The 21,722-nt window shown below is 39.8% G+C and overlaps 1 protein-coding gene across 13 annotated transcripts in view; it reads left to right on the top strand.

Moving 5' to 3' along the window:
- The window catches only part of ANK2 (ankyrin 2), a 699,882-nt gene that overhangs the window by 323,249 nt on the left and 354,911 nt on the right, over positions 1-21,722 (top strand). For 5 of the 13 annotated variants that reach the window (XM_069593476.1, XM_069593474.1, XM_069593472.1 and 2 more), the window contains exon 1: positions 19,504-19,752. The exons of the other annotated variants lie outside the window; for them this stretch is intronic. In XM_069593476.1, the coding sequence (XP_069449577.1) occupies positions 19,669-19,752 (84 nt within the window). In that variant the 5' untranslated portion in view covers positions 19,504-19,668. Of the gene's footprint in view, positions 1-19,503; positions 19,753-21,722 lie in introns of those variants that run through there. 13 annotated transcript variants of the gene reach the window in all.

The following is a 21,722-nucleotide window of genomic DNA, read 5'->3' as shown; positions in this document are numbered from 1 at the left end:
GAAAAATAAATCTATTTGTTATTTAGAATAAAAATATATATTAAAAATAATGTCAAATAGACTGGCAGTATGGAAAATAAAGCATGTATTTCATCTGTGGAACTAAAGATCAGAAGACAAAGTACATGCTTTATATTGTAGTAAAAACAATCAGATAACTTAAAGGAGGGGCTGAGGGTGGAAAGTCTTATATTTGACATCACTTGATAGGTGACTCAGGAATAAAGAGTCCTGCAGGAGGCACAGGAATTGCGGGTTCAGTCACTGTATCAGGAAGATCCCCTGAAGAAGGGAATGGCAGCCTGCTCCAGTATTCTTGCCTGGAAAATCCCATGGACAGAGGAGCCTGGCAGGCTACAGTCCATGGGGTTGCGAAGAGTTGGACACGACTTAGTGACTGAGTACGCATGATAGCTTCCTAAACAAAGCAGTTGTCTCCAGCCAGGCTGACTGTTGGGCAGAAGAGTGACCTTGAAGCAAGAACCTACACAGTTCTCGGTAGCACATTTCCTTTCTTTTAGAATATCAAGCAACTGGAATGAGTTTGGGGCCACTTGCTTTAGCATCTTTAGAGAGGAGTAGAGGAAAGAATCTGGAATATATTTGTCAGATTTGTACTTCATGCAAGGCAAGACCCCAAAGGATAGAAGTAAAGCTCAAGTTGTTTTACATACAGAGAAGTATGGTACTTTTGTAATTTAAACACATAATTTGACTCAGCAAAAGAAAAGAAGAAAAAGACCAGGGGAAAGATCTGGTATAAGCTGAATATTAACAATACAATGTCATTATTTTAAAATGTCTGTTCCGTGATGATTGTAGTTTTTGTTAAGTCTGTATTTGTGAAAGGCCAGTGTACTTTAAGAACTAACAGGTAAAACTGAAGATTGCTGAAAAGTAACCCAAATGATATAAAAGAAAGAATAAGAAGGTCATACATGAGTACATATTTAACAAATCAGGATGGTTCAGTCCAGAAAATTAAAAAATAACAAATGAGCTTAAAAATTACTTAAATAGATGCTTTTAAGTACAGGAAGGAATTTTTTAAGTAAGAGGAAGGTTGATTATTTTGTCTTTAAATTGAAATGGAAGGAAAAGAGTTTCAGTAAAGGCAAAAAGACATTTTGATGACTATCAGATTGATAACTATTAGAGAAGACAAGGAGAATAGTGAAATTACCATCCTGGAAATCTTGACTGAGATAATGAATGGTTGTTTTTCCCGAAAATTTGAGATATTTACTTACTTGAAAAATACTTGGCAGATGACTTGAATTGTCTTGTCTACCATTCCTGAGACTATAATTTGAAGTTTGCCAAAAACTCTGAAAAAAATGATAAGTTTTAATTGAAATAAATGAAACGCAGAACTATGTAATGTTATTTTTGAGACTCCTATGAGATGCATTAGGGAAACTTACATTTTATAATTAATTTCTTAATTGCCTGAAAATTTCTCTTTCTTTTATCCTTTTTTGGGGAGATACTCATCTCTCTGTGCAGTAGTCATATATCTTGCCTTAGGTTTATTCATTTAAGGAGAGGGAGGGTGCCCTGGGGACTGTTGGAGAATAATGGGCAGATGGGCTGATTTCTTGCTTATTAGTAAGCTGGAATGGTTTGGCTTTAAACTTCTTCCTGAGGGAGAGGAGCCACTTAAAATGAGGTTTACTCAATCATGGAAATATAATTAAAAGTAAAGATATTATTTTGTTTCCCCCAGCCCTCACTTATTTCTAATTTTTGGTATTCTGGCTTGATTTGGTGATTTAGTGTTGTCACTGATGAGTCCTTAAATGGACCAGTGGTTTGTTCTTTTGTTCTTTTGTTATCAGGGTAGGACAGATGTAACTGCAGGGTTCAGCGGGAGGTAGCTGGGAGAAGCCTCTCATTAAAGAAGAACTGGGAAATCCCATCTGAACATCCTTCCTCCTATTATTTTGTAAATGTAGGACACATGATGAATAAAACAGTGAGATCCTTAGAATCAAATGCAAGGGTATGTGAGAACTGCAGTAAACCCTGTGCTTTCTTCCTTCTTTGTCTTTTTTTTTTTCCTTCCCTTAAACAAAACCTTCATAAGTACTCAAGCATAGCAGGATTTGAGGTAGTCCCATTTGATGTCATTACTGTGTGATCAAATTGAAGTGTAATCCCTCTATGAGCCCAATAGAGTACTTTAGAAATCAAGAGCTTCTCAAACCAAAGCATCCCAGATATCCATGGCAGAGATGTTAATGCCCTCACACATGAATCAAAGCATTATCTTGACTCTAATTAGCAGTTCTATTTACTGTACTACTCTGGCTACAAACACTATTTGAAAAACATATGCAACTGTGGTTTGGGGGAGGGAGAAACACATGAGGAATGTTTTGAATCTCTTGTTTTTTTCTGTAATTCCAGTTGGCTTCTACATTTAGAAAACCCGTTATCCCATGGATTTGTCCCAGACCTGGGGCACATGGAAAGTCAAGGGCATGGGTTAAATATAAGGAATGTGAAAGAGTGGAAATGTGAACTGGAGGACCTGCATTGAAGCCTGTCTCTGCCACTGACTGGGGTTTGCTTTGGCTAGTACTTAACCTCTTTGAGCTACAAGTCTCCTCCCATGTAAAATGACAGAACCAAAGAGAACCTCTTCATAGAGGGTTCTGATGTTAGACCGAGGGCAATAATCTAGGTGAAGTCACCTTGTGAATGCCATGTGCTATGATATCAGTTTGGTTTCTCACTGGGGAACTAAACTCCATTTTCCCATTGGGGCATAAGAGGGATTCCAGAGCAACGACAAATCAATCTTTCTTTCTCTGAGTCCTTTTTCTATTACCAGTTATTCTTCATTCCTGCTTTTACACTTACTCATTTTTGATCATCTCTAAGTTTTATTTTTTAATTGAATTATATTCGATTTACAATATTGTGTTGGTTTTAGGTATAGTACAGCATAGTGGTTCAATATTTTTATAAACCCCCTTTAAAGTTATTACAAAAGCATGGCTATGTTTCCAAATGCTGCATAGTATATCCTTGTTGCTTACCTGTTTTATACATAGTAGTTTGTATCTCTTAATCCCCTACCCTGTCTTGTCCCCTCTCTCCTTCCCTCTCTGCAGTGGTATCCAAAAATTTGTTCTCTATATCTGTGAGTCTGTTTCTGTTTTATTTTTCAGATTCCACCTATAAGTGTTAACATTCAGTATTCACCTTTAACTGTTTTCCCAAAGGGGTTCACTGAGAGTATAGATTATTAATTTCCCAATCTGGTAATTTTGGTGTTGAGATTCTGGAAATAGATGGAGAGATGTTTGTGTGGTTCCCAAATCTTCCCCTTAGCAATGAGGGACGGCTGTAACATGTCTGTGAGGTGTTTTCAAAGGTAGCTGCTTCTGTTTTCCAAAGTCAGTGCTACCAGTGAAAGATGTAAGAATCAGTTTAGTACAGCCACCCATACTGTTTTCTTTCTCATAGGATAGTGTTCCTAAGCTGAGTTAGAATTCTCACTTAAACACTTATAGAAATATCTTTTCTGAAAATATCTGCTATCAGACAGGTGAAATATTGTTCTCTTACCCAGGAAAACAATGAGTTTCTCCCAGAAGAATCAAATTTTAGAGTGAGTTTTGGAAGAGGGTCCAGTTGACATTCACTATACTACAAAAGAGCTTCCATTAGCAGAAGCATCTGCACTCTGGTGGAAAAGCAAATGCTGCTGTTTGCCCACGTGGGTCATTTAAATTAGATTACACTTGAGAAACATCAAACAGCCTCTTTCTGGTGTTTGAAAAACCAGTTATTATCTGGACTTCAGAAACATGGTAAATAATCATGCAAGGAATACCATGTGGCCACCAGTGTAATGCAGGATACATCACGATCTTGTATTACATGAGGTGAGAATGATTGAGTGTCTTCCAGGGTTACAAGCCTGTAGAGCAACCCTGGAAATCATACCTATAGTTTAACTTTCTTATTTCAGAAATAAAGACACTGAGCTTCAGGTAAAGTGACTTGCCAACCATCGTAATATCATTAGTGGTTGATCCAGGAATGAGACTCTTGAGTCTTGACTGCTTGTCCTGTGCGTGCACGTGTGTGTGCTGAGTTGTGTCCAACGCTTTGTGGCCGCATGAACTACAGCCCTCCAGGCTCCCCGTCCATGTAGTTTTCCAGGCAAGAATACTGGAGTGGGTTGCCAGTCCAGGAGGTTGTCCCTCCTCCAGGGAATCTTCCTGACCCAGGGATCAAACCTGCTGTCTCAGGTGTCTCCTTCATTGGCAGGCAGATTCTTTACTGCTGTGCGACCTGGGAAGCCTTGCTTATACTGTACAGCAGACCAAAAACTCAAGGTGAATAATGGATGATAGGGGGAAAAAAAAGGGCTCTCTAGGGAATTAAACCTTAGAAAATTGAGAAATACTATTAAAGTCAAACAAAACTCCACATCAAGTGTGAACTTTGTATTATTATCATATGCCTTTTATTATATTTTTGGAGAGGAGAGATTTCTTTCCCTAGTAATAGCTACCGACAATTTGAAAAAGAAGTTTGTGGATTCTATTTCAAGTTGGGTCAAATGGGAGTTGTCATCTTCACGACTGCTCTCATTTAATAGTATCCTGAAGCCCAGCCAAGTATGTGACTCTTTATGGTAAAAAGCAAATTAAGTGGGCATCTTCCATTTGTTTTAGGTGTATAGGGTCTAAGACAGACAGCACTGTAGGGACAATCTAACTGCCATGTGTTACTGGCACTTGACCCCTATGTTGACAGTCTCCAGCAGTCATATGCCTTAATCTCCTACATTGTCTCATTACCATATCTTGGATGACTGGTTGAGTCATCCAAGGAATGAGAGTGAGTCTTGACTTCCTCGTTGAGCCTCCTGGTAGAATGCAGTGTGTAGACCTGTTTTCCTGCTTGCTGAGGCCAATCTGTTTTCCTGCTTGCTTCGTTTTTTTCTGTCAGTATGCTGTCATGTCAGATTAGCTGGAAGAATGGAATAAGTAAATTTGCTGCTGCTGCTAAGTCACTTCAGTCGTGTCCAACTCTGTGCGACCCCATAGATGGCAGCCCACCAGGCTCCCCCGTCCCTGGGATTCTCCAGGCAAGAACGCTGGAGTGGAATTACCAAAAAATTTCTAGAGGAAGAGGCTCTGAATTCAAGGGAAGATCCAGGTTGAATGTTGGAACAGGAATGCCTTAAAGATGGGTAAATTTGAGAATGAAATGATACTGAGGGGAAATCAAGATTAATGTAAGTATGTCACAGATGTTCTCTAGATAGGCCAAAAAAGAAGAATCTCTGCTATCTATTTGTATTTTTATGTAGCTTATAACCAGATGGAGTTTTTTCAGTTAAACTTACAGTAACTAAGTAGTCTAGATTTATCTGCTGTCTATTCAATTGATATGCATATTCAAGAAATATGCACTGTCTGCTGAGTGACCAGCATTATTGGAAAGAAAATACTGATGAAAAGATACTGTGACCAATACCAAGGCACCTCCTGGAGGTGGTTTTAACCTTCCTAATTTATAGCAAAGGTGGGAACAGAGAGTTTCAATTAGAAGAAACCACCTTTGTATGTACCCTTGAAGGCAAGACATATTTCTTAATTATCTTTGCATCTCTAGAATGGAGAACAGACCCCAGCACTTAGCAGGTGTACAATAATGTTTGCTGAAGGAGTATTGACATCTTTTTTGGACAAATGTAAAGAATGAGTAAATGACTTGATTCTTTTCCACCTAATGACCTCCCTCTCTCCATTTCCCCCTATTTCCCTGCTCAGGCTACCATGTTGAGGAAGTGCATTTTGGCATCTCTAGTGGAAAATGAAATTCACTTTCCTATGGAAGACATGTTTAAAACAGCAGTTTGGATGTAATTGAAAAACCATTTGGGGGAATGCAAAGAGTTTTGTGGGTTATCCATCAGGTCACATATATTTTCTGGGACCAAATATGTTCAAACTTGGAACCCAATCCTTTTTATAAATTAGGGTCTCACATCCACCTTTTATATATATATATATATATATATATATATATATATATATATATATATAAGCTTTTCTACTGTTCTTACTGCTTTGACTGTAGAGGGAATAAAAAATATCAAGTGCCTTTCACTCAGGATAAAAAGATATTTATAAAGGGGATAAGTGGTGGTGTGGGGAGTTGTTCCAAGTTCATCCATTGTTTTTTTTATTCAACATTGCAAGGCATTTAGTTGGGCATAAAAGATAGATATATATCAAACAGTTAACTAGCTTGTGTGATTAATACACAGAAGGAGCCCAGTAATCTTGAGAGAAAGAAAGTTCAGTGTACTTTGCAGTTAGAAAAAGCTCCATGATCAGTTTTGGACTTGAGGTGGGTAGATTTTAGGGAGAAAAAAGAAAAGAAGAATAGGTAATTTTTTTTTAACTGGGAATTATTCACAGGCCCACCTTATTGATGCAATTCATAAACGCTCATTCTAAAAGATCGGATAACATTTTCTTAAGAAAAATTTGAACACATTGTATTGTGATATATCTATCTCCTTTAAAATAAACCATTGAATAAAACACTTGAAGACAGAAATATATAGATGAATTTGAGTAATAATTGAGGGTATTCAAACTTTATTCTGAGGATGATGAAGACTAGAAAAACATGTTTTATGAACAACAGAAGTACAATAGTCTGCAGGTCAGATTGAAGGAGGAAACTGGAAGGTGATGAGGCAGCAAATTCTGTTGATTTAAGTAGTTCAGGTGGGAAAAAGAAAGTGGTGGCACAGTGGCGACAGGAAGGAGGGGAAGACAGAAGAATAAATGAGATTTCCAGGGTAGAAACGAAAGACTTTACTTCCTGGGTATGAAAACCTGAACAGAGAGAAGGGGGAAGTGACAAAAGTTTCTAGCCTAGTAGACATTTTCTTTCTGTCCAGACTGGTGGGTAAAACTCCACAGCATCCTTATGAGTGCCAAATTTGTTTTACAGCTCCACATAATTTGTATTATAACTGTCAGCATTTCTGTTTTCCCTAGTTATTTCTGACTTCATTTGTTGACCTTGAGTAAAGTTAGGTTCTATAGTCTCATGTGTTTTTCAATGTCTCTGTTTTCTATTAGAAGAAAGAAAAGGAAATGGAAAATAAAGACAGCCACACCACGTTCTGATTGATACTGAATCACTGGCTATTTAATCTGCAATTAAATTCTCTTTGAGGCATATTTTGTCCTTTAAAATGTAGGTTCATAGATTCAAGGACGTGTGGCAATAAAAAAGAAATAGAGAATATCTAGGAGAAAAATAAGAGAATGAACATATATTCAGAGATGTGGAAACTAAGGTCCAGGTAAATTATATGATTTGCTGTGAGCCGTGTTGTCAGTTGATGACAGCATGCTGATGAAAACCCAGATGTGCTGACTTTCAAACCGTTGCTCCTTACTGTGTGTTATAGTAATATTGGCCAAACTACAAATAATGTGTGCTGCTGCTACTGCTAAGCCGCTTCAGTCGTGTCCGACTCTGTGCGACCCCATAGATGGCAGCCCACCAGGCTCCCCCGTCCCTGGGATTCTCCAGGCAAGAACACTGGAGCGGGTTGCCATTTCCTTCTCCAATGCATGACAGTGAAAAGTGAAAGTGAAGTGGCTCAATCGTGTCCGACTCTTCGAAACCCCGTGGACTGCAGCCCACCAGGCTCCCTTGTCCATGGGATTTTCCAGGCAAGAGTACTGGAGTGGGGTGCCACTGCCTTCTCCAACAAATAATGTGTAAAATCTTCCAAATGTTTACAACTAAGATAACTGTTAAAACTTATTGCACAGACATGTATGTAGAGAATTTGTAGGAAATCTTGTTCAATTTCCACTTACATTTAGACAGTCACAAAGAACAATTTGGCATTTATCTCATCTGTATTTTTTTAAAAACTTTCTGTTGAAGAGAGAATTTCTGTTGGTTTCTTACACTTCTTTACATTTCGCCCTGGTTTTCTTTGTTTAGATTATTTTTTCCAAGATGTTGGTATAGCATACAGCCCTAGAAGATAGCAGAGCAAAGATCAGACTTGCTTATTATCCAGTATAATAAAGATAATGACTCCCTGTGGAGCAAAGTACAGATATGCTTATTGTCTGCTGTAAAAGATTCAGGATCCTAAGAGTTCCTCTCCCGTGTACAACCCATTGAGTGTGCAGGTATGCATTTGAGCCTCTGTGAAAATTGATAGTAAGGAAAATTGACACAGGTATATTGATGTCCATGCTGCTTGCTATGCCATGAGTAATAAAGTTCTTTGTCTTGGACCCAGGAGTTTCATATCTTCTACCAACATCCATGAACCTGTAGCAGGCTAACTTGTTAGCTTGCAAGTAGGATCTCAGACCCTTCACAATTCTTAACAGTTTCTAGGTAGAGAGGTTAATGGACCTTGGAAAAGTCTGATAATTGGCTAGGCATAAAGGAAATTTGCCTAGGCATAAAGGAAATTTGCCTAGGCGTAAAGGAAATTTGTCCATCATGTTGATGGACATAAGTTTGAGTAAGCTCTGGGAGTTGGTGATGGACAGGGAAGCCTGGCATGCTGCAGTCCTTGGGGTTGCCAAGAGTCGGACACAACTGAGCAACTGAACTGAAAGGAAATTTGAAGTGCTGTATATCAGTTTTTACTTGGTTAGACTTCTATAATTTTAGATAGAATAGTCATAGATCCAAGTGTGGCATTAATATCCTGGGATTAACTGATAGTAGCATTTGTGAAATAACACTTTCTTTCACCCTTTACAACATATAGAGCATTGAATACATTATTCTTGTTATATTCTAAAGGTTTGTGTGAATTGACATAGTGAAAAAAGTTATTTTGGGATATTTATGCAGGATCAACTGGCAAGTAGATATTATATAGTAATTTATATAGATAGTCAGTGTGATCAAAATGGATGGATTGACTATACCCTGGTTCCTGAATTTTGCAAAAAACTTCCTTGAGGAAGATTTTTCTTCCTACCTGAATTTGGAAACGCTCTTTCACTTAAGCTTATCACTATACTATCAAGACCCAAGGCACAATTTGCTCTTGGTAGTTAAGCAGATTGAATAATTAAAATAGATACTGTCTGTTTTAGTTTTACCACCAAGCCATAAACACTAAATCTGAGGCCTAATTAGAATAGAACACTAAGAATATAGATTGATAAAGAAAACCCGTTAGACACTTAGAATTTGTTAGGGCCCTGAACAAATATAATATCCAGCATTTGTATATATCAGCCCTATAGACTAAATTTTGGGCTGTAGTAACTGTGCAGTTAACAAGTTAATAATCTTGTCTCCAGTTATTTATAGGGTTTAAACAACGAATATGGGTGCAGTGCATACCTTTCTCTTTAGACATTCAGTTCAGTTCAGTACAGCCGCTCAGTTGTGTCCGATTCTTTGCGACCCCATGAATCGCAGCACACCAGGCCTCCCTGTCCATCACCAACTCCTGGAGTTCACTCAAACTCACGTCCATCGAGTCAGTGATGCCATCCAGCCATCTCATCCTCTGTCGTCCCCTTCTTCTCCTGCCCCCAATCCCTCTTTAGACATTAGCTGAAGTTAATTCTAAACTATAACATATTTTCATTTTCTTTTTAAGCTTTTTTATTATCATATTTTTTTATCATATTTTTCATACTGTGAAATTTAAGGTTGTTATGAGGCACATTGATATTATATGGAAGGATAGAATGGATGTAAGAGTGAGTGAGAGGTCAAGGAGAATGAAAAGAAAGAGTAAAAAGAGGAAGTACAAGACAAGCTGCACTTCAGATATACAAAATACTTCCTGTGAATTTATTAGCCACAATGGGTCACAGTTAGAAAGTGTCATATGTGAGACTCATCTTCAGTGATCAACAGAGACTTTGCTTTAAGAGGAAATAGTCCACTTTGACTCAGTAATATATAGTTAATCATTCCAGAAATTAATATTGATGACCTTTTTTTTGTAATAAAATAAATGAAAGAATGCAGAACACAGCCTTTATAGCTAGCAGAGTCTGTTCATTTGGAAAAAGAGCTTGTGTTTATAGTGTGCAGAATCAGCCCTTGTTCACCTGCCACATTGCCTACGTTACTTGCCAGCCGTCTACGGCAGGTTGCATTTTCCAAGATGGCTTGGAAAATGGTCCCATATGGTCTTCTGTCAGGTGACCTTGCCACCCTTCTCATCAGGAAGTGGAGTCCATTTCTTTACCTTCTGAATCTGGACTGGCCTTGTGACTGCACTACAATATGGTAGCACCCTTAATTGGCACTTTCCACAGCCTACCTCTTAGAAGCCGGCTGTCACAGAAGGATACAGTCACCTTGAGACCACCACACAGTGCGAAGCCACAGCCTTGCGCGACCTGGAAAATGAAATGCCATGTGGATAGAGAGAGAGACCAGTCAGTACCAGATGTACGAGTAAGGATGCCAGTGTGGGAGTGGGGCCTCCAGCCCTGGCTGTCTCACTTGATACCGCATGAATATGAATGGATCCGTCAGCTGCGCGCTTCCTGAACCCCAGGCCCACAAGTCTGTGAGCCAAATAGAACTATTGTTTTAAGCCACTTAGTTTATGAGGTAGTTTGCAACAGCAATAAATATTTGGAATACCATCAGTCTGGACAGGATGGTAGTTACAAGTCAGAGCACTAATAGATATAAACTCTTCACTTTGACCTTGTTTTAAATGGATGGAATAGTAGTGGTCATTCATTAATAATTCATTCTCATCTGCCTTTTTTAATTATAGCCATTTGTTTAAAGTCTCTTTGAAGCTTTAAAGTTCATAGTATCACTAATTTTCTGTCATTTTTTGAGTCTTTGGAGAAGAGCAACATTGGGGGAAAAAACAGTCCTCCTTTGCCCTCTCCTGTGATTCTGTTATAGTAGATGTTATACTAAACTCTGGTCCAAACTTGGGATACTTTGCAACATTAGAAAATATTTTGTCTCATTTAGTTCTCTACTTCTCATGCCTGAAACATTTATGCCTGGTGTATAAGGAATCATATAATTTTTTATCTGTTCTTTCAATAACTGGGCCATCACTGGGCCTATGTGTTTGCTGAGGAGGGAGGGCTTCTTGAAGTCTATTATAGTAAAGAGACACCCCACTGGAAGATATCAATCCTCGGTCAGGAATGAGAAAACTTGAAGTTGAATTCAAAGTGCTAATAACTGTAGGTACAGCATTGAGTAAGTAGCATACAAAGTTGGGCTTCCATTTTCTTGTTAAAAGCAAGGAGCTGGATACAGTAGTCTCTAAATTACCTTCTAACACTGTAATTCTTTGTGGTTTGTCACCTGTGACCACTGTGGTTATACAACTTCTAAAATATGATTTATATTTGTATGAGACTTAAGCCTCTGGATTATTTTAATGTGGGGTATTTATCAAGGGCCACACGATTTCTCTTTGTAGTTTAAAAAATTGTTGTAACTTATTTTCAAGCTGGGTTAGGTTAAGGTTTAAAATGTTTACAGTAATAAAGTTAAATTGCACTGGGAAAATGTCTGTCAAGGACACAGCCTGCCCGAATGTACCATTTGCATCTGCAGAGAAACTCAATTATAACAGCTATTTTCAAGAACTCATACCACTGGAGACTGAGCAGAGTCACCCTATAGTAGAGCAAGCAGATAACAGTGCGTCCTAAAAAACTGACCTAGACAGGGACATGTACATGGTGAGCTCACCCGTATTTTGTTATTCGCGCATAAAATTCTGCCTTTGATCTAAAGTATTGTTGCTGATATTGATGTAAAATGAGACTGTAATTAATGACTATGCTAATTTTCGGGCTTCCCAGGTGGCTCAGTGGTAAAGAATCCACCTGCCGATGCAGGAGACACAGAGACACAGGTTTGATCCCTGGGTTGGAAAGATGCCCTGGAAAAGGAGACTCACTCCAATATTCTTGCCTGCAAAATTCCATGGACAAAGGAGCCTTATGAGATATAGTCCATGGGGTTGCAAAGAGTCAGACATGACTGAACACACACACAGACACACGCTAATTTTAATAATTAGGTTCTTCAGGTTCCCTGATAGCTCAGTTGGTAAAGAATCCGCCTGCAATGCAGAAGACCCTGGTTTGATTCCTGGGTCAGGAAGATCTGCAGGAGAAGGGATAAGGCTACCCACTCGAGTATTCTTGGGATTCCCTTGTGGCTCCGCTGGTAAAGAATCTGCCTGCAATGTGGGAGACCTGGGTTTGATCCCTGAGTTGGGAAGATCCCCTGGAGAAGGGAAAGGCTACCCACTCTAGTATTCTGGCCTAGAGAATTCCAAGGACTGTATAGTCCATGGGGTTGCAAAGAGTCGGACATGACTGAGTAACTTTCACTTTGACTTTGCAGGTGAAGTGAGGTACTCAAATTGTTTGCTGGGGGTTCCCAAAGCTCCTTTTTATGCTGGACATGGTATATTTAGCAATCAAATATCTCTTTGGTAAACCCTAAAGGGGAAGAACTAGGTCCCTAATCAGTTGTTGCTGATGCTTCAAGATACATCTCAATGAAACATTTAATAAACCTGCTTCAATCCAGGCTGAACACATACCATTTTACATGAGAAACAAGGGTCTTTCTTTCCAATCATTCCCTGAGAGTCGTGGTTGTTCAGTGAACTAATTTCTCTCTAATTTCCGTTACATCTTCTGTAAATAATACAGATAGCTAAGATTTGACATCAGCTTTCTAAGTGCGCCTATGTGAAGATTACCATGGTATAAAGGCTGCTCAGTGAGGTGGCGTGAGTCCAGGATCCTGGTCTTCCTTCAGCTACTAACTAGTCATAAAAGCTTGGGAACAACTTCTAATCTTCCTGAGTCTTGTTCTTTCTTTGTTAAATGAAATGGATTTCCAAAATTTTTCTTTGAGGCCTTTCCTAAATATAAATCTTCACTGAGGAGGAGGTCTCTTTCTTCTTGTGTTTTAGGCAGGATGTCTCCCCATTGCCCTCTTCTCACTTCCTCCCAGAACTTTTAATTTTTGTTGGTGTTGTTGGGTTGCTCAGTCATGTATGACTCTTTGTGACCCCATGGACTGTAGCCCGCCAGGCTCCTCTGTCCATGGGATTCTCTAGGCAAGAATACTGGAGTTTTTGCCATGCCCTCCTCCAGGGGGTCTTCCAGAAACAGGGATTGAATCCAGGTCTCCTGCTTTGCAGGCAGATTCTTTACCATCTGAGCCATTAGGGAAGCCTGAGTATATATTCTAAGCTAAAAGGGTCAGGTATCACACTTGGATGGAGCTTCCCAGGTGGCTCAGTGGTAAAGAATCCACCTGCCAATGCAGGAGAGGCAGGTTTGATCACCGAGTTGGGAAGATCCCCTGGAGAAGTAAATGGCAACCCACTCCAGTATTCTTGCCTGGAAAATTCCATGGACAGAGGAGCCTGGCAGGCTACAGTTCATGGGCTTGCAAAGAGTCAGACATGACTGAGTGACTAAACACACAGGCATGATCACACTTGGATACCTCCATGGGGCAATAATCAGCCTGTGGACAGGTAGATTGGTTGAAACATTAAGGCCTAGGATGAAGTGGTTACTATAGGCCTGACTGGGGCGACCATACAACAAGTGGTCCTTGTCTCAACTGCAAGGATGTTGCATAGCATTACTTCAGGCCCACCTCTATGGTTGGGGCTATTCTCAAAGAATGGCAGTTGTGAGCTGGGAATGAACCTGATTGGTATTTGATATAATAGGTATTCCTATTAATTCTATACAAATGATTCTCTCCAGTTGAAATGAAAAGCCTGAGGGCCAGCTGAGTTCTGGGCACCTTGCTCCCTCAGTGATGACAACGGGGAAGGGTCTGGGATCCTGAGGGTGCCACCAGTTTAGATCTGCCTCTTTAGTCATGCCTGGGCACTGGCAGGAGGACCCAGACTGGGTGCTGAATGAATGCTTTCAGACAGGGTAACTGGTCTGTACAGGGACTCCCCTCATCTTAAACGAAGACTGGACCTCAGAGGGTAAAAGTTGAGCCTCAGGACCTTGCCCTTTCTGCTCAGTACAGAGGATAACATTTGTTTTGGTGGAGGTGAACAGAGCATCGTGACCTGGCTGTGACCTGACCTCAAAAACAAAGGATCTGACACCAAAAAGTTTACAACAACTAACCACAGCCTTCCCTCACCTTTCCTATAAAAGGGCTTTGCTGAAAGCTTTTGGGTAGTTTGGGGTTTTTAAGGCATGACTCATTGGAAAAGACCCCGAGGCTGGGAAAGATTGGGGGCAGGAGGAGCTAGGGACGACAGAGGATAAGGTGGTTGGATGGCATCACCGACTCAGTGGACATGGGTTTGGGTGGACTCTGGGAGTTGCTGATGGACAGGGAGGCCTGGCATGCCACGGTTCATGGGGTTGCAAAGAGTCGGACAGGACTGAGCGACTGAACTGAACTCAACTGAAGGCATGATCCACTTGTTTCCTTGCATGGCCCTGCAATAAACCTTTCCCTGCTGTAACTCTGATGTTTTAGTGTTGGTATTTGACCTCACTGTGCAGTGGGCACATGGACTTGTGTTCCATAATGCTAGAACAAGTCATATGCCTGGGTGCATTTGCCAGGGTGGCTGGTAAATATGGTTGTATTAGTTTCCTAGGATTGCCATAACAAAGGGCCACAAACTGAGCAATTTAAGATAACAAAGCTTTATTCTCTCACAGTTATGGAGGATAGAAGTCTGAAATCAAGGTGCTGTTAGAGCCTCGCTCCTTCCAAAAGCTCTAGAGAAGGATCCTTCCTTACCTCGTCCTAGTTTCCGGTGGCTGCTGGCAATTGGTCTTTCTTGGCTTGCAGCCGTATTACTCCTATTTCTGCCTCAGTCTTCACATGGCTGTCTTCCTGCTATGTGTCTCTGTGCCCAGATTTCTCCCCTTTTATAAGGATACTAGTCATTGGATTAAGTCTAACTCTAATCCATCATGACCTCATCTTTACATGATTCTATTCACAAAAGGCTCTATTCCCAAGGAAGGTCACATTCACAGGTGCTGGAGGGTAGGACATAAATCTTTTTTTTTTTTTTTTTGGAAGAGGGGACAGTTCAACCCAGGACAGTGGTCTAGTTGGCCAGGAGGAAAAGAGATTTTCTGATGAACGACTGTCCAATCTCTGCCTAGTTGTTAAGATTCTCTACTACAAGTATTAGTGAGTAGGAAAGATTTTTGAGAATTTTGGAGAACTAAGCCTTTATTGATAGCACTGTTTCTGTGAAAAAAATATTTTTAACACCAGGAGACTTTAACTGACAAACTTTTGGAAGATAACCTATCTTTAAGACACAATTGCGTACATTTCAGGGAAATTCTCCCAACTCAAATAATGCTATAATGTGTCAGTATGAGTGTGTATATATGTCAGATTCTGTAATGTTGTTAATTCAAATGGTTTAATAAAACATACTAGGCATAGTAAACTTAATATAATTACCTCTAAAACTCCATGCTTATAAAATATGCTTAAAATAAAACTAATAAAGATTTCCTTTTTCTACTTGGATCATTGTCATCTGACTATGGTTTCTGCTCTTGGCATTTTCCATCTTTTGTACTTTATTAAGTGGCTGCTCTTCATTGAAGCAAGCCATGATTTAATAAAAGAATAGTGACATTAGAATTAGGAGACGTTGAGCTCTGTCTCTTATTAACCTTGTTACCTGGGGAAAGTCACCCAAACTGCTTTTTACCTCAGTTTTTTCACCTGCACTGTATTGATGTTAATCTTTTTCCCTGTGTGGTTGTGAGAGCCCCATAAAGTCACTAAATAATTATGTCATCTGCCAGTATTGTTATAAGCCCTCAGGCTAGATCAGTGAGCAAAGAACTCAGTCTTTATGGACCTTCCATTTTGGAGCTACAAAGTATATAAATTGTAAAATGCTTTAAAATGTAAGGTACTATCAGTTCAGTTCAGTTCAGTTCAGTTCAGTTGTGTCCGACCCCATGAATCGCAGCACGCCAGGCCTCCCTGTCCATCACCAACTCCTGGAGTTCACTTAAACTCATGTCCATTGAGTTGGTGATGCCATCCAGCCGTCTCATCCTCTGTCATCCGCTTCTCCTCCTGCCCCCAATCCCTCCCAGCATCAGAGTCTTTTCCAATGTGTCAACTCTTCACATGAGGTGGCCAAAGTATTGGAGTTTCAGCTTTAGCATCATCCCTTCCAAAGAAATCCCAGGGCTGATCTCCTTCAGAATGGACGGGTTGGACCTCCTTGCAGTCCAGGGGCTCTCAAGATACTATTATCACTGCTATTTTACGTGCTGCAACTCTAGTTTCTCAAATATCTTTAAAAATCTTATGTGAAATCAAGCTTAGCTCCTAGATGTCAGAAAGTACACAAAATATGAAGAATTTACCCACTGGAAGTTTAGCCATAAGTATAAATTCATGGTAAATATTTACAATGTTTCCTTATTGCATTTAAAAATCAGCCATGGGCCCCTATTATATACCATCCAATGTCTTAGGTTCCACGTGGAATGCAAAGACAGTAGTCTTGCCTTCAAGAAGCTTCATGTCCAGCTGGACAGATGCCCACAAAAATTGCACTATAAGATTGGAAAGGGAAGAGTGTCCGCTAGAGAGGCACAGAGAAATTGATTGAAAGCTTCAAAAGAGAAATCCACACAATCACAATACTATAACATGTTGTTGATAACCTCTATGTGTATAAAATTCACCTTCTAATATTGTAATGCATGTAATACTACTAGCACCTGTTTATCTACTTGCTGAGATGTTTATTTAACACTTTGAATATGGGTGCTTACCTCTGTGGTATGCTGGTCTAGTATGTGTACTTTACTTTCACTCTGTAAAGACAGTGTATTATGGAAAGGCTTAGCATTTCAGAAGAAGCACACAGTGTCCAAATCGGAGGCCCGCGGGTGTGTGTCTAAGTTGTGTACTATGTATTTGGATGTTGAGAGAGAAGGCAGTGTTACAAGAGGTGGGTTCAAACACAATCAAAAGTTGCTGATTCATAAAGTAATGAAATATGAAGTACATCTGTTTGTGATTTACATTGCAGAGATGATATAAAAACAATGATTAGGTTCCTAATTGGGCTACCAAACCCATTGATTGAAAAGCACATTCTGGCATCAAACACGAATAAAGGGTATTAATAACATCTCTCTCCTATAGATCCAGTTTGTGGAAAAGTTTTCCTTTTTCCTTTTTTTCCCCTTTTGGAGTATCATAGTTTTTCTAATGTGTTTGACAAGAAATTCCCATTTCAGGACTTTTGAACTGCTTTTCTCTTTGCCTGGAGGGCAAGATTAGCATCTATCTATAAATCCCACATGGAACCTAACACATTGCATGGCATATAATAGGGGCCTAAAGTTCGTTCTTAATGCAATAAGGAAACATATTCTTCCTCCAGATAATTGCTTTGCTTGGTTCTTAACCTCATTCAGGTTTCTAGAGACTGTTCTGTCAGCAGCTTATCTAAAATAGCATCTGTTCCCCATCGTTCTTTACCCTACTTCCCTCCACCCCCCGCCCCCGCCATAGCTCTTAGCACCGTTATTTGTGTTTACTCTCTGTTTTCCCTGTTAGAATATAAGCACCATGATTGCAAAAAACATTGCCTGTTTTGTTCACCATTGTATCCCTGGAGGTTAGGACAGTGTCTCCCTAGTGGTTAATTCCTAGCACATGATAGGCATTCAGTAAACATTTATTGAGTAAATTAATACAGTTTCCAGGCTGAGGGTGCTCCTAAGAAAGGTCAAAAAGGAGTTACTATGGGAACAGGTGAGGGAATGAGTGAAGAGCTGGCTGAGGGGATAGTGGAGGAATGGGGGGATATTGTGAGGGATTTTGGCGTGGGCTCTGACAGCAGTGGGGGTTAGGCTTTTGGGGCTTTTGTAGAAGTTCTTGTAGGATTTCATTTAGGAAAAAAGAGTTCCGTTGCCTCTGTCCTATCTGTGGGATCTGAGGAATCATGAGGGACGGGTTTGCTCCCAATTTTGGTAGCCATTTTCCTGTAGGAAACATTTTTAAGGTAGATTTTTCTGAGTTGAAAAGTACCTATATTTGTAATAATAATAGGATTACAATAACACATTTATATGAAGTGAAGTCACTCAGTCGTGTCCGACTCTGTGCGACCCCATAGACGGCGGCCCACCAGGCTCCCCTGTCCCTGGGATTCTCCAGGCAAGAACACTGGAGTGGGTTGCCATTTCCTTCTCCAATGCATCAAAGTGAAAAGTGAAAGTGAAGTCGCTCAGTCGTATCTGACTCTTAGCGACCCCATGGACTGCAGCCCACCAGGCTCCTCCGTCCATGGGATTCTCCAGGCGAGAGTACTGGAGTGGGGTGCCATTGCCTTCTCCAACACATTTATATAGGAGCCTTCAGTTTTCAAAGTGTATATATATAAAATCTCACTGATTTAATCCTTTACTCCATTTTTACATTTAAGTATTCTTTGTGTTATCCTTTGAGTTTGTTTTCTAGGAATAGAGATGAGTGTTAAGTATGTGCTTGTGTGTCTTTGTACAAAACATGTTGGGGTCTGGTTGTATCCACAATTTACAACAAATTGTGACCACCTCAATATACAAATATGGCCACCACAATCCAATAGGTGAAGTTGTTTTTTCTTGTTGTTGTTGTTATAAAAACAAACGCTGATTTCTTTTCTCATCGAGAAGAATTCTGGAACTTTATAAACTCCTGGAGAGCAGGAATTATGTTTTGTTCATCAGTTAGTAGAGAGAATTACGTTAAGAAGACTTTTAAGATCAGCTATAAAATGTTTCAACTCTACGACTTTCTTATATTTATGTTACACACACACACACACACACAATATATATATATATATCTCTGGCTGTAAGAAGCTCCTGGCCTGTCAAAAATAGACAGCTGGGTGAACAGTTGGGTATTACAGGTGCTATGTCAGAACAGTTCAGGGGAAGGAGGAGGCAAGGAAGAGGAAGTGGTCCGTGCTACCTGGTTGCTGGGGAGCCTGCTCCCAAGGCTTTACAACAGAAATCATCTTTGAGCTGAGTTATGAAAGATTATCATCTGGAATCAAATGAAGAACATCTTAAAAATGTAGCTTACCTTTACTTTAGAATAATAATGGCTAACCCTTTTCATCGAGTAGCCTCTTCACCAGCTAAAATGTACCTCTTCAGGTTCAGAGACGCATTCAAGGATGTCACAGTTTTCTCATTACACATTGTGTCTGCTCGGTGTTGAAGTACCTGTAGGAAAAAAATTAAGTGCAGGTTTTGCGTGTGGGTGGAAAGCCGATCGAATTGCGGGTGTGTCAAAAACCAACCAGCAGAGTCCCCAATCATTCGAGTCCCTGGTGGTTTTTTTTTTTTTTTTTTTTTTTCTGAAGGCTTTCTTCATTGTAACCGGTCCCTGATGGTAATTGGTTGAATCAGATTTAACAATGCAGTCAGATAAACAGTTGTGGCAGCTGCTGCCATGGCAACGCCACCGTCCTCACCCTCCCAGTGCGCGCCCCTTCCCCACCCCTCGTCCTCCGCCTGCTTTCCTCCAGTAAGTGCATACTCGCTAGTGGTCTGTGCCGGCGGCAGGGTTTAATGGCAGAGCTATTTTCTTTCCAAACTGTTCGAAATGATGAACGAAGATGCAGCTCAGAAAAGCGACAGTGGAGAGAAGTTCAATGGCAGTAGTCAGAGAAGAAAAAAACCCAAAAAGGTAAATTGCTGCCGTATAGAGGTGTGGTTGTGTGTGTGTGTGTGTGTGTGTGTGTGTAATATTAGTGGGGCTGTAGAAACCGTGGAGCGTTATGAGTAACTATAGACTATAACTGTGCCAAGCATTGCATTTTAAAGAGGCAGGTGCAAGCTGCTGCTTTTTGAGAAGAGGAAGAGAACTGGGGTTCATAATGGATAGGTTGACTGGAGCATGGTGAGGAGCACAGAGTTAAGGTGTGTTCTGCATACGTATTTGTGGCCACAGATGCTTCTGGCAGTAACTGGGTACAGAGAGAGTCATTTTATGTTTTGAATGGGTGAGTTCTTTAGAAGGGAATGGGTTAAGCAGTGTGGAGCAGAAGGAAGATTTGGGGCCAGATGTGTTTGCTCCGTGGTGATCCTGAGATGGCTGGACAGTGAATGCCTTTTGCCTCTGTGCTAGGTGTATTCTTAAGGAGAAAAGACTGTTCTGACAGGAGAAATTTGATCCCCACCATGATATTTCTTTGGTTTGCTTAGCTCCTCTGCAGTTTTCCCAGACATTAATGTGATAGCTCTTTCATTGATTAAGGTAAATAGCTAACAGTGTTATGGAGGAGGGGGTATTGGGCACACAGAGCAAAATGTAGGATTTCTTACCCTGGCGTACATTCCCACATCTGTGATTATCATGGAAATGATACCAGTGAGAAACAGTGGGAAAAGATGCAAACTATTCGGCCCCACCCAATGCCAGCACTTCTTTCTTTATGGCCTGACTCCTGGTAAACTGTTGCAGCCTCACAGAGCTCTTTGAGCTCCACCTCTGAAAGAGATGCCTTTGAAATAGTCTCCTAAAATCTTTTATTTCCTGAGTCAATAATATGGGCCAGATCTGTGATTCTAATGTAAATGGTTTCCAGTGCTAGATGCTTTAGGGTTTTGAATGAGCAGATTAAAAAAATAAGTATCTTGAAGAAGCGAATATTTTTTTTATTTTAATAATGTAGAAATTACATGGTGTTTGAAGTGATAGATCTGTAATGTACTAAATGTCTCATAATTAAAAAAATTCAAAACCTCTAATATCAAAAGATCACTGTATAAGCAAACAAGGGGTTAGTATATTTGTACAATGCCATGTAATTTGATAAAAATAAGTATGCTCACCTATGACAATTTTTAGATAATAGCATGAGGATAATGATGCAATCTGATAAAGGCAAAAGGATAATTCAGGGCAGGCAGGAACATTGGTAGAATATGCTTTTGTACTTAAAGATTCTGGATACCCCAACCCTTGAGGTCATTTTTATAGTGTTAGCTAACTGATCAACATTAAAAGAAAACAATTAGAAAAGAGAAAGAGAGCGAGAGAGAGGAAAAAGGGAATTTTTGCTTGAATTCACAATATCATTCCAAAATCCTCTTAATTTCTCTCTGAAGGGCCTGGCCTATATTAGAAACAATATACTCAGAACTATTAAAGGGTTTGAGGATGTATCTCAAGGAGATTTTAAGCTCTGAGTGATGATACTAAATTCACACAACCAAAGCCATCTTAAAGTGTTTGAGGGGATAGAGGAGACAAAATCATCATATGTGATAATTATAATATTTTTAAAGCTCCACCATTTTCTCAAACATATTTACTTTAAGAATAAATTTTCTTCCACACTTGCAGTCAAAATGATAGCAACTGATAGCAAGCTTTGAATGTGTGTATGTTTGTACATACATTGATAGGCATATATTAAATGAACTGTTAAGATAGTGAATTTTGAGTATTAAAAGTAATTTCATCTAAAAAGAACACATTCACACATACACACGCATAAAGATCCTTCACTTTGATAAATCAGACATAAGTGGGTTGGAATCTTAATTCTATCCTTTCATATTATGTTTGGAGCCTATCACTAATTTCTCTGATCCAGGTCCTCATTTGTAAGATGTGAATACTTTTTGGTATTTTGTGAGGGTTAAAAATAA

This window comes from Ovis canadensis, chromosome 6 (genome assembly GCF_042477335.2).
Source record: "Ovis canadensis isolate MfBH-ARS-UI-01 breed Bighorn chromosome 6, ARS-UI_OviCan_v2, whole genome shotgun sequence".
In the NCBI taxonomy this organism is placed as follows: Eukaryota; Metazoa; Chordata; class Mammalia; order Artiodactyla; family Bovidae; genus Ovis; species Ovis canadensis.
This window is presented reverse-complemented; position numbering and strand designations above follow the sequence as displayed.